Source organism: Hibiscus syriacus, unplaced genomic scaffold, assembly GCF_006381635.1.
Source record: "Hibiscus syriacus cultivar Baekdansim isolate YM2019G1 unplaced genomic scaffold, ASM638163v2 tig00110384_pilon, whole genome shotgun sequence".
Taxonomy (NCBI): Eukaryota; Viridiplantae; Streptophyta; class Magnoliopsida; order Malvales; family Malvaceae; genus Hibiscus; species Hibiscus syriacus.
The window spans coordinates 1,511,774-1,522,077 of record NW_024062715.1 but is presented as its reverse complement, the minus strand read 5'-3'; the positions used below and the strand labels follow the sequence as shown (position 1 = coordinate 1,522,077).

The window sequence follows — 10,304 nt, the reverse complement described above, 5'->3', positions numbered from 1 at the left end:
CATAATATTATAACTTTTCCTTAAACCCTAATCCCTAAATCCAAAATCATTAATTGGAAAATGTACAAACTAGGGTTTCACGAACATACCTTTATGTTCTTCAAATTGTGATTTCAGTTTCGTTCACACCCTTTCTCTGTGGTATCGATTTTTATTGCTCGGATGAAAAACAGATTTTAGAAAAGAAAACTCCTTTTTTCCTGATTCAAATAATATGGTCTTTCCCTAAACCAATTATGTTATCTATAATTACTCGATATTTTCCCCATGTATTGATATTTGTGAAAAGTTCGATCCTTTTGCAGCCTTCTCATTTTTCTTGTTTTTAAAATTCAAAAATATCGATCTTTGAGAAAAAAAAAAGTATTGATATAAACGATTTAGAACACAAAATGGTATAATTCAAAACAAAAAAAGTAATCGGTTTATATAACAATATTGGTTGCAATTGAAAATGTTACCCTTGTAAACGGTAAGAAAATAAGTTATAAACTATCAATGTTATCAATATAATTAACATTTTAGGTTGCACTTAAAATGTTACTAGATTTTAAGCTGATGTGGCCTTAGTCATTCACACGACAACAAAATAAGTTAAAAACTACATATGGTATGAATATCTATAAGAAATTCAGTTGCACTCAATAATGTTATGGTTCACGAAGAAAGTAGTTGCTATATGGAAAGTATGCTGCGATTTGAAATGTTATAAATTTAAAAAAATATCGATATTTATCTTGAAGTATCGATTCTTACTACTAAGATAAGTTTCTCGGTTACATCATTTTAAATTATTTTAAAATACTTGCAACTTAATATATTAGATATAATTCAACATTTCTAGTAGCGTTAAACCTATTTTGTTAAGTTTTTTTTTTCAAATTTTCAGTTGCGTCGTTTCTTAGCCTTATATCAGTCTGTCTTTCCTTAGACATTCCCGTAATAATATACTTTTGATTGGAGAATCAAATTAATTTAATTAAATTAATATAATTTATAAGTAAAAAAAGATAAAATGTGTAGTTATATAAATTTATTTAACTATCTCATCAATATTAGTGTTAACGACAAATAGTTTAATTAATAACATTCAAATAATTAAATAATTTAATTGATAAATTTATAATTCAATAGTCTTAAGTCATCGTACAACACGAACTATGCGACTTAAGTGATTAAAGGGATGATTGTTATCCATAGAAATCTCGGGTTAGAGCATCAATTACTGCAAAGTATTTGAATGTTCATTATTAAATGGTTGAGATTATTTAAAATGCATATTATTTCTTATAATCAAGCTAGTTTAATTGAAAAATTAAGTGATTGTACAAGTAGTTTACTCTAATAATAATACCAACAAAAAATGAACTCTTAGTGTTTCTGGTAGAGATTGAATTTATTAGAATTTAAATTTACAAATTTAATTTTTTTATTTGATATAATTATTATTTATAATATTTTACTTTAAATTTATTTTAATTTTAATTTATTATAGTTAAATTTTATCTAGAACTTCAAATATACTAATTATATTTATAATTGTATTTATACATTATAATAATTAATTTTATCATATTATATATGTATTATATAATTAAAATTTATAAGAAAAATAGTGAAAAGGTTTGTTCCTAAACACATAATCTTGATGTGAGCAAGACGAAACAAAATTTTACGAGGGATGGACTTAATATTTTCTAAGAGATCAAATAAATTATCAATAATAATTTAAAATTTTAGAAAAACAATTGTTACACAACTTTTGGTTCTGTCGTGCATGACAAGGTACAATGAACTCAAACCTACTTGGAAAGATTATTTTTTTGGGTTAATTTCTTATTTTCCTAATCTAAGTTTTAGGATTAATTCAATTTATTAAAATTCCGAAACGTGTCTACAGGATGCTTAACCGACACGATTGCACAAGATTTTAGCCACGGCGGTCCACGGCACTTGTGTGTTTTATTTATCTTTATTTTTCAGAGACAATTTTTAAATTGATTTAAAAAAAATATTTCAAAAACACAAAAGGGTCGGTTAAAATTCAAACTTTGAATCTATAAATACAATACGCAACGCCAACAGCAGCTTCATCCACATCTGTGATATTTTATCTTCAGTCTTCTTCCTGTGTGATTATACCTTCTTAGAAAGAAAGATGAATCAAGTTGTTGCAGAAGAACATCAAGTCTCTGAGACTATGAGCAGTGATGAAATTTCGGAAATCTCAGATGCTATGTCTGGAAGTAACGAGATTGTTTCAGATCCGAATTGTTTCCAGCACTTTGTTGCAAACGGCTTCTGTAAGATAGATCAATCAAGCTTAGAGACTTGTATTATTGAAACAAGCGTAGCGCAGAATTTGCAGGTGGATAAGAGAGCAAGAGTCGTGGCGATTCATAAGAACATGAACAACAGTCGGTCATGGCAGATTCGAGCGCACAGTTTCGCCGTTTCCATGAAGGCGGTTGCTGATAAGTGCGGTGGAGGCGCTAACCCCAAGTATGCCTGGTACGGCGCTTCCTTAGATGAGATTCGCGAGATTGTGACGCATGGATTTAGTTGGCGTATGAAGGCCGCCGCCGATACGCATAGCATCTCTCTGTCTCCTGCCAAGCATCTGCTTGACAGGTTAGCCTTTTTAATCGAAAAGCTGTGTACAAGTTTCTGGATTCCCAATTTTGTTTATCTGAAGGCTAATTTAATTAACTAATTAATTTTTTTCCAGTGTGTTGCGTTCAACGGTTGATGAAAGTGGATTGAGGCATTTGTTGTTATGCCGAGTTATATTGGGGAAGCAAGAAGTGGTGATCGGAGATTCATCCGATCAGTTTCATCCGAGCTCGTCCGAGTTCGATTCCGGCGTAGATGATATCTCAGCTCCCAGAAAATATATCGTTTGGAATTCTCGCTTGAATTTCAGTGTCTTCCTCTGTTACATCGTCAGTCTTGATGTCCCTTACTTAAGCGGTAAGCAGTTTATTGCAAACTTTTTTTAAAATTCAACAGTGTGATTGTGACTATTAATTTGTTTTTATGCATTAGTATTATCCCATAATAAGAGTGCTTGATGAATTAGGGTTCAAAGAGGCAACAATCATGAGCCTAGGCCATCATGGATAACGTTCCACACAGTGATTTGCACACTCTCTCGGTATTTGGATCAATCACGAATGGCTTACCTCAAAAAACAATACACAGATTTTAAGGCAAGAATGGGTATTTGTATAACCAATTAAAAATATGGTATGAGATCATCTTTAGACTGTGGTATACAACTGCTGTATTTTCACTTACAGGGAAAAAGGATTACGAAGCCCCAAATGCTACAGAGAGTGAAAGAAATTGCTGGAATCCACTTCTTATCTGCCATACTCAAGGACAAGGTGCAGTTTTGGACTTCTCAATTGTTGTATACACTTTTTCCTTTCATAACATGCTCTGCAAGATTTGGTTTTTTTAATACCCTATTTGAAAGCAGCCGCCCATACACTACCCGTGAAGTGCTAGGTATCGTACTTTTTTTGAAAGCATTGAGGGTCCAGCAATGTACAAAGCTGGGTTAACTTCTTTGCGAAGGAACCAGGGGATTGAGTTTCCTAACTAGTTAACTAGAGTAGACAATTTCAAGATGAACTCAGTTTTCATAACTGATTTTCAAGTAGTTTTAGGTTTTTTTTGGCCAAAATTTTCAGGTCAGAAGTGCTTTCACAGCATTAATAATGTTAAACAATCCCTAATGTGCAGGATCTTCAAGTTAACAGCAGCAGCAGCGGCAGAAGGGCGGGGATGCGAGTAGCTTGATAATAGGAGGGGGTTTATTCACATATGTAATGGTTATATTTGTAACCTTTCATTTCTGAGAAGGAAATAGTAGATAATTATGGGTAATTCCATCCCCATTAGTTTATCAATTAAGAGTCCAGAGGCTAGTTTTTTCACCTCTTCACATTGATAATTTATGTTCAAATCAAGAAAAAGGCTTGAATCTGTGTGTCTAATCCAGTTTTGAATTTGAAATTATTTGAATCTAAAACATCTTAAATGATTGGCTCAACTTTTATTTTAAAAATTATATAAAATTATTTTTTTATTAATATGGGATGAATACAATATAATATTATTCAAAGACTTTCGACCATGAATATTTATTCTCTTATATATAATGCTCGAACCTAACATTTCAAAGGACAAAAATATATTTTTTAAATCTCTAAGCTTAGTTCGTCTAAATATATAGAATCAACTATAATATATTACGACTCTAGTCTAACTCCTGTATGTGAAATTGAAGCACTGGGATGCGAGGATTCATTGATTTAGGGATGACCTAGCCCAGCTCGATTGGTATAGTATTACCACTGTTTTTGAATTATGAAAATTATAACGCAATCATAAATTCATTCGATTTAATATAAAAATGAATATTTAAATTATATTTAAAGTTAAAAAAAGTTTTCTTATTGGTGTGTCGTTTATTTATTTTCTTTTTCATCTTTGTTAATTGACGATGATATTAATTTTAATGTTAGTTGTCGACCGTCGATATTATTTATTTTCTTTTCCTTTTCTATATCATATTTTTATTTTCTTTTAATTTTCTATTTCCAATAAGTATGCATGTGTTGTACGTTTTTATCTGCCTTTATGGCATATTTTCTTATGTTTTTTGGCATGTTGTTCGGTTCTTTGGCTGTTTTTTTCTCTAAGGGTTGATTTGACATCGCCATGACTGATCAAAATGTCGCTTATCTGATATTTTGTAGTCTTCCATGCTTTGGACCCTTGAATTGGATTTGTATACCCAATTTGCGTCTGTGGATAGTTTTCACGTCGCTTGAGTCTGATTTATAGTTTGTTAATGCTTTTTCAATAGCTTGATTTCTTTTTGTGGCTTGTTTGCCGATGCGATCAGATCTCTTTGTATATATCTTTATTCGAGTTTCTTGGTTAGATTTAATATTTCTTTGTATGGTCCTTATGTCCTCTTAAATTACTAGTTTTGTTTAAATGATTATAAGAAAGTTTCCTAATTATGTGCTTAATTTACTATTGTAATTGTAAAACTTTATTTTAATTTGAATATTTCTTATTTTGAATAAAATTATTTGTTTCTATCAAAAAAATTATACACAAAGTTAAAAATTAATGTCTAACGTTTTTTGTTACATTTTTTGTTGTCTATCATTAAAGAAATTATTAAGTGACATGTGTTATGTTTAGATTTTTTTTAAATTGTATATATTTTTTAAAATATAAAAATAAAAATGTGACCATGTTATTTAATGATTTTTTAAATGTAGATAATATAAAATGTAACGGAAAAACATTAAACACCTATTCTTAACAAAATATTCTTTAAAAATAAAAAATTAACTGAACACTTAATTTTGTATTCAAACGGTTAATTCGGCCACCAATTGAACCGAATTTCCATTAATCAAATTAACCATTAACCGAAACAAACTTTTTTTTTTAAAATTAGATTAATTTGACTATAATGGAAGATTTTTTTTATTTGGGTTAAAATTTAATTATGTGCTAATAATTTAATGAGTCTATTATGATTAAAAAATATTTGGGTCTTAATTCTTAATGAGTTTGAGCTTAAAATATGTATTTAGTATATATAATATATTTAATATTTGTTAATTTTGATTAATTCGGTTAATTAATCGATTTCAAATCGAATTAATCGAATATTGAAAAAATGTTAACTGTTTTCCGACTGAATTAATTCGATGACTGACCAAATTAACCAAACTAATTTGGTTCGGTCGGTTAATTCGGTTAAAGCATAAAAAATGAACTTTATTACATTTATATTGAAATCTTATATGCATTAGTGTCAATTTAAAAAAAAAAACTCGTACTATTAATTTTTTAAATATTTCATAAAATTGTATGAATTTTATGAATTTTGAAATATTTTATGCGTTAATTACCTTCTAGCATTTTTTGTCATACCATTTACTGAAAAGTAAATTCAAGAAATGATTTTTAATTTTTTAATGAAAATATTTTTTAAAAAACTTTTATGCTTTTAAAAATTATATAAAGTTTAGTATAACATATTTCTACGAACTAAATAAATTTTGTGATTAAAGAATTTATTGTTAATTTTTGAGATTTCGGATTAGAGAACCATAAATATAAAAGCACATAAATATTTATTATCAAATAATTAAGAGTTTTAGAACAAATATTACTCTATGTTTTCTTTAAATATATTATATTAATGTCAAACAAGTAATACATAATAGACACTATGTATCTTAAGTAAGGTCAGATGTCCGAATCTTGGTGTTTGCGAATGGAGCAAACTGGATTGGGAGGGTCGCCCTCACCTCTCTAGTACTTGATCTGGATTAGTCGGCCAATAGATCAGATATCAGTGATTAATTTAAAAAATATATATTAAATAATGTTATATTTTAACATTTTTAATTTTAAAAATAATATTATATTTTATGAACGAAATTAAAATTCAAATCTCACATTTATTGAGTTCAGTCGAATCAAAACTCCAACAACATGAATCAAAGATAGGGCGACAATGGGTTGGGATCAAGTTTTTGGTCAATTCGATTTCACTCGAAAAATATGGATCTTCTAGCTAAATCTAATCCGATCCGAAAATTATATATTCTTCACTCAATCTGACGTGATCCGAAAAATATATATCATCCGCTTGATTTTGATCTAATAAGAATTTTTAGAGTATAAATCTAACCCAATTCGACATGATATAAAATAAGAACTTAACGAAAAAATAAATTTTTTTGAAGAAAATTATGTTATTATTCTCGGGTAGAGTTAGGCCGGAATTTTTTATCCTCCACCCGAACCTAATTCGACCCAAACCCTATATAATTTTTTTAAAAAAAATCTAATTCTATCAAATTGGGTTGAATTAAATCAAAACTTATAAATTTCAAATTAAATTGTCATCTCTAAATACACTCCATATATAAAATCACTCTGACTTAAAATTTATTTAAAAAATCATAATATCCCTAAAATCAAGTTTAATGAACGCCGATAAAAAATTAAAAAAATTTGAAACGACACCGTCATACGGAGTTAGGTTTACAAATCCAATAGGAAATCCACGGCTGCCTTGGGCCGAATTTAAGTGCGCTGTTGCTTCACAAACAATTAAATATGTGTCTTGGTTTTTAACTTCCTGGGAAATCCTCCATTTCACTTTCGCTTTTCAGATCTCCATTGGTAACATCGAAAATTTATATTCTTCTAACTCTCTAATTTTGAGTTTATGTTCTTTTTCAATTTGCATTTCTTTCTCGTTTGTGTTCCATTTGAAAATTTTAGTATCTTTCGTCAACATTGTGTTAGATGTCCACAAACGAAAATCTGCAGACTCCGATTCTTTCGATTCGATTTAAGTTATTCTCTGATTTTCCTGTTTTTAAATTTTTCTATCAAAATGTAATTATTCGTGGGAAAGTTAGGGATTTGCTGTTCTATCTAAAATTAGTAAATTACTGATCAAGATTAGAGTTATGGTTTCTTGTTAGATAGCATTTCATGTTGCATTGATCAAACTATTGCCTTTGGATGTTAAAACTAACTGTTTGGATACGAATAAACATCAATTGGAGTATCAAATATATATATATATATATATATATATATATAAAGCCATTTTAACTTTATTTAGATTTGAGAACATTTTAAATGTGGAATTATGTGCTATGATTTCTCTCATGGTTAGGACGCTTATTGTGTGTGTTGCAATTTGTTTGGTCGAAGCTGGTTTTCTTGATCTATTTCTGTTTTCTTTCTGAAGGTATTGAAATGGCCGAATCAAAGTCATTGAGGAAACCTGTTTACACCAAGGTGGGCCAACTTCGCCCTGGCACTAGTGGTCACACTCTTACTGTCAAGGTTGTCAGCACAAAGATGGTATTGCAGAAGGGTCGTGCTGATGGTCCTCAAGTTCATCAAATGCGAATTGCTGAATGCTTGGTAGGAGATGAGACAGGAATGATTATCTTTACGGCTAGAAACGAACAAGGTATATTCTTCTCTGGATGCCGGTTTAAAGTGGGCAATAGTTTGGTTTGGTTTTATCTTTCAGACTAATTTTTGTCACTCGTTTTTGTATTGAGTTCTCTTTTTTCTTTTAGAAAATCACTGCAACGTCTGGTTGCATATGATGTGATTATATTTTCTGTTGGAAAAGTAGTGAAGATTCCTTAATCACACTTTATCTGAAAAAGCCTACCTTAGGGTGGTATAAATTGAGTGTTCATATCATGGCTAGTAAAAATTATGTGTCCAGATCTGTGTTTTGCTAGCTAGCTTTGGCAAATAATAGTAAACTGAAGACATCATAACTTGGAAGATGAATTGTGGGCATATATAATATTAAACTTCTGAAGTATAATCTAAGTGTATCATCTAAGTTTTTGAATTTAACAACGGAATGCTTTCAGTACATAATGATTATTCAATTACTGTACGTTATCTTAGCCTTCCACCGTTAACTATGAATTGAAATGAAACAAATTCTAGTATTAAGACGATTACTTGCATTCTTTGTAATGGGTGCTCGAATGGTTTAGAATTGCTGACCAGGCTATTAAAGAAACTTAGCACTTGTGGTAACCAAATTAACCAGTATGGCATTGATGTCTCATTTATATGAGATCGCACTGGATACTGATTATAAATATATTTCTTCAATCATTTCAAGATTATGTTGATGTGATATTAATCATTAGATTAGATGGTGTCGTTAGACAGGGAAGGCAATATACATGCTTTATTTTTTGGAAGATTACACTGTTTCTTAGACCTAAGAAAATCTTTATTTTGTAGTGGACTTGGTGAAAGAGGGGACTACTGTTACACTTCGCAATGCTAAAATAGACATGTTTAAAGGATCAATGAGGCTTGCAGTGGACAAGTGGGGTCGTGTTGAGGTTGCAGAACCTGCAAGTTTCACCGTGAAAGAAGATAACAATCTGTCACTAATTGAGTATGAGCTGGTTAATGTCGTTGAAGAGTGATCTTTCTGTATCTTTTATGGGCAGCATTTGCTTTGCTTCTATATTGTAAAACCAAAAATAAAGTCAAATCCAATGAACGTGTTTCCCTGATCTATGCTACATCTTATCTTCAAAAGGGTCATGGAAGTACAATTTTAGGAAAGAAGACATCTGGAAGCTAGTACAGTGCTTGAAGTTGCTTCTTGGTCGTGGCAAAATCCAGCAGAACCTTTTGGTTGGACCTCCAAACAGATGGTAATGGCTGTAAATTTTAGAGGTAAAAACAGCTAGCTTTTATGTTGTACTTAGGACTTCCTTTCATCCTTTACTTTGCTTTTATGTTGTACTTAGGAAGTTTAATATTATGTATGCCTACAATCCATCTTCCAAGTTATTATGTCTTTGGTTTAATATTATTTGCCACAACTTACCGAATTCAAATCTTCAGTACTTTTCCAAGAAGATTTGATTTGAATTGCATGTGATTAAGCCAAATGATACTCATGTTCAACACTAATTATTTTATAACTTCGATAGTATTCTTTATTATTATTATTATTATTATTATACCATGTTTGTTTTATTGTTTATGTTCGGAATTTATGGTTGTTCCTTTTAACGAGGTCTTCTCCAAATATTTTTACCACTAACATTCAACGTCTATGATAGCATTCTCTATTATGATTCCAGGGCTTTAATTTCTTAGGGTACCGGTTCCAGGATAAATCAGGACTGTGAGAGTCGGTAAGTGATGATATTTCACTTCGATTATTTTTTTATTAATCTGGGGTAAGTACAAGGCAGTACATGTTTAAAGATAACTCTCAACAATTTGACATTAAACACTCACACCTGTAGCATTTATGGTGTTCGAACTTGTGACATCAAAGAATAATAACAATTTTTCTACTATCGAAATTGTTTAGTTCGTGTCACTTCAATTAATTAGAATAAAGAATTACGCATAATGAAGACAATTTTTAATTGATGGTCATAGAGGAAAAAAAAGAGAATATTTGGAGATCACAGGAAAAATCCCTTGCCTTGCCCTCTTATAAAAGGTTTTCTCTCACGGGCCACTAAATATAGGGTATGTGATGGATGAGACTCAAAGTCTCACTAATATAGTCTCTCAAATATTATTTAGTATTAGAGGTTTAACATTTAAAGTTTTTTAGTCGATAAAAAACCTATGAAAGACGTGTTGGTACACTAAGTGTATCATAGGTGCATGATTTAGATTCAAGGCTAAGTGTTTTCAATTGATGCGATGAAGTTATCCTTGTCTAG

The 10,304-nt window shown here is 30.3% G+C and overlaps 2 protein-coding genes across 3 annotated transcripts; both read left to right on the top strand.

The window, feature by feature from the left end:
- Positions 1-2,126: 2,126 nt before the first annotated feature.
- LOC120121955 (probable inactive poly [ADP-ribose] polymerase SRO2) lies at positions 2,127-3,200 on the top strand. Its single transcript, XM_039141216.1, has 3 exons — positions 2,127-2,631; positions 2,729-2,970; positions 3,080-3,200. Exons 1-3 carry the CDS (start codon positions 2,159-2,161, stop codon positions 3,121-3,123), a joined length of 759 nt encoding a protein of 252 aa, XP_038997147.1. The 5' UTR covers positions 2,127-2,158; the 3' UTR covers positions 3,124-3,200.
- A 3,952-nt stretch (positions 3,201-7,152) lies between these two features.
- Positions 7,153-9,449, top strand: LOC120121956 (uncharacterized protein At4g28440-like). Of its 2 annotated transcripts, none has more exons than XM_039141219.1 (3): positions 7,153-7,230; positions 7,811-8,038; positions 8,845-9,449. In XM_039141219.1, exons 2-3 carry the CDS (start codon positions 7,819-7,821, stop codon positions 9,033-9,035), a joined length of 411 nt encoding a protein of 136 aa, XP_038997150.1. In that variant the 5' UTR covers positions 7,153-7,230; positions 7,811-7,818; the 3' UTR covers positions 9,036-9,449. The 2 variants fall into 2 exon arrangements, with proteins under 2 accessions (XP_038997150.1, XP_038997149.1); XM_039141218.1 differs by lacking the exon at positions 7,153-7,230 and adding an exon at positions 7,705-7,730.
- Positions 9,450-10,304: the final 855 nt, after the last annotated feature.

Excerpts from the sequence above, each read along its gene's own strand:
- LOC120121955 (XM_039141216.1), top strand. The coding sequence starts at position 2,159 with ATGAATCAAGTTGTTGCAGAAGAACATCAAGTCTCTGAGACTATGAGC. Across the intron at positions 2,632-2,728 it reads GCCAAGCATCTGCTTGACAG|TGTGTTGCGTTCAACGGTTG; the intron begins GTTAGCCTTTTT and ends ATTTTTTTCCAG. Across the intron at positions 2,971-3,079 it reads TGATGTCCCTTACTTAAGCG|GGTTCAAAGAGGCAACAATC; the intron begins GTAAGCAGTTTA and ends TTGATGAATTAG.
- LOC120121956 (XM_039141218.1), top strand. The coding sequence starts at position 7,709 with ATGTGCTATGATTTCTCTCATG. Across the intron at positions 7,731-7,810 it reads GTGCTATGATTTCTCTCATG|GTATTGAAATGGCCGAATCA; the intron begins GTTAGGACGCTT and ends TTCTTTCTGAAG. Across the intron at positions 8,039-8,844 it reads TACGGCTAGAAACGAACAAG|TGGACTTGGTGAAAGAGGGG; the intron begins GTATATTCTTCT and ends TTTATTTTGTAG.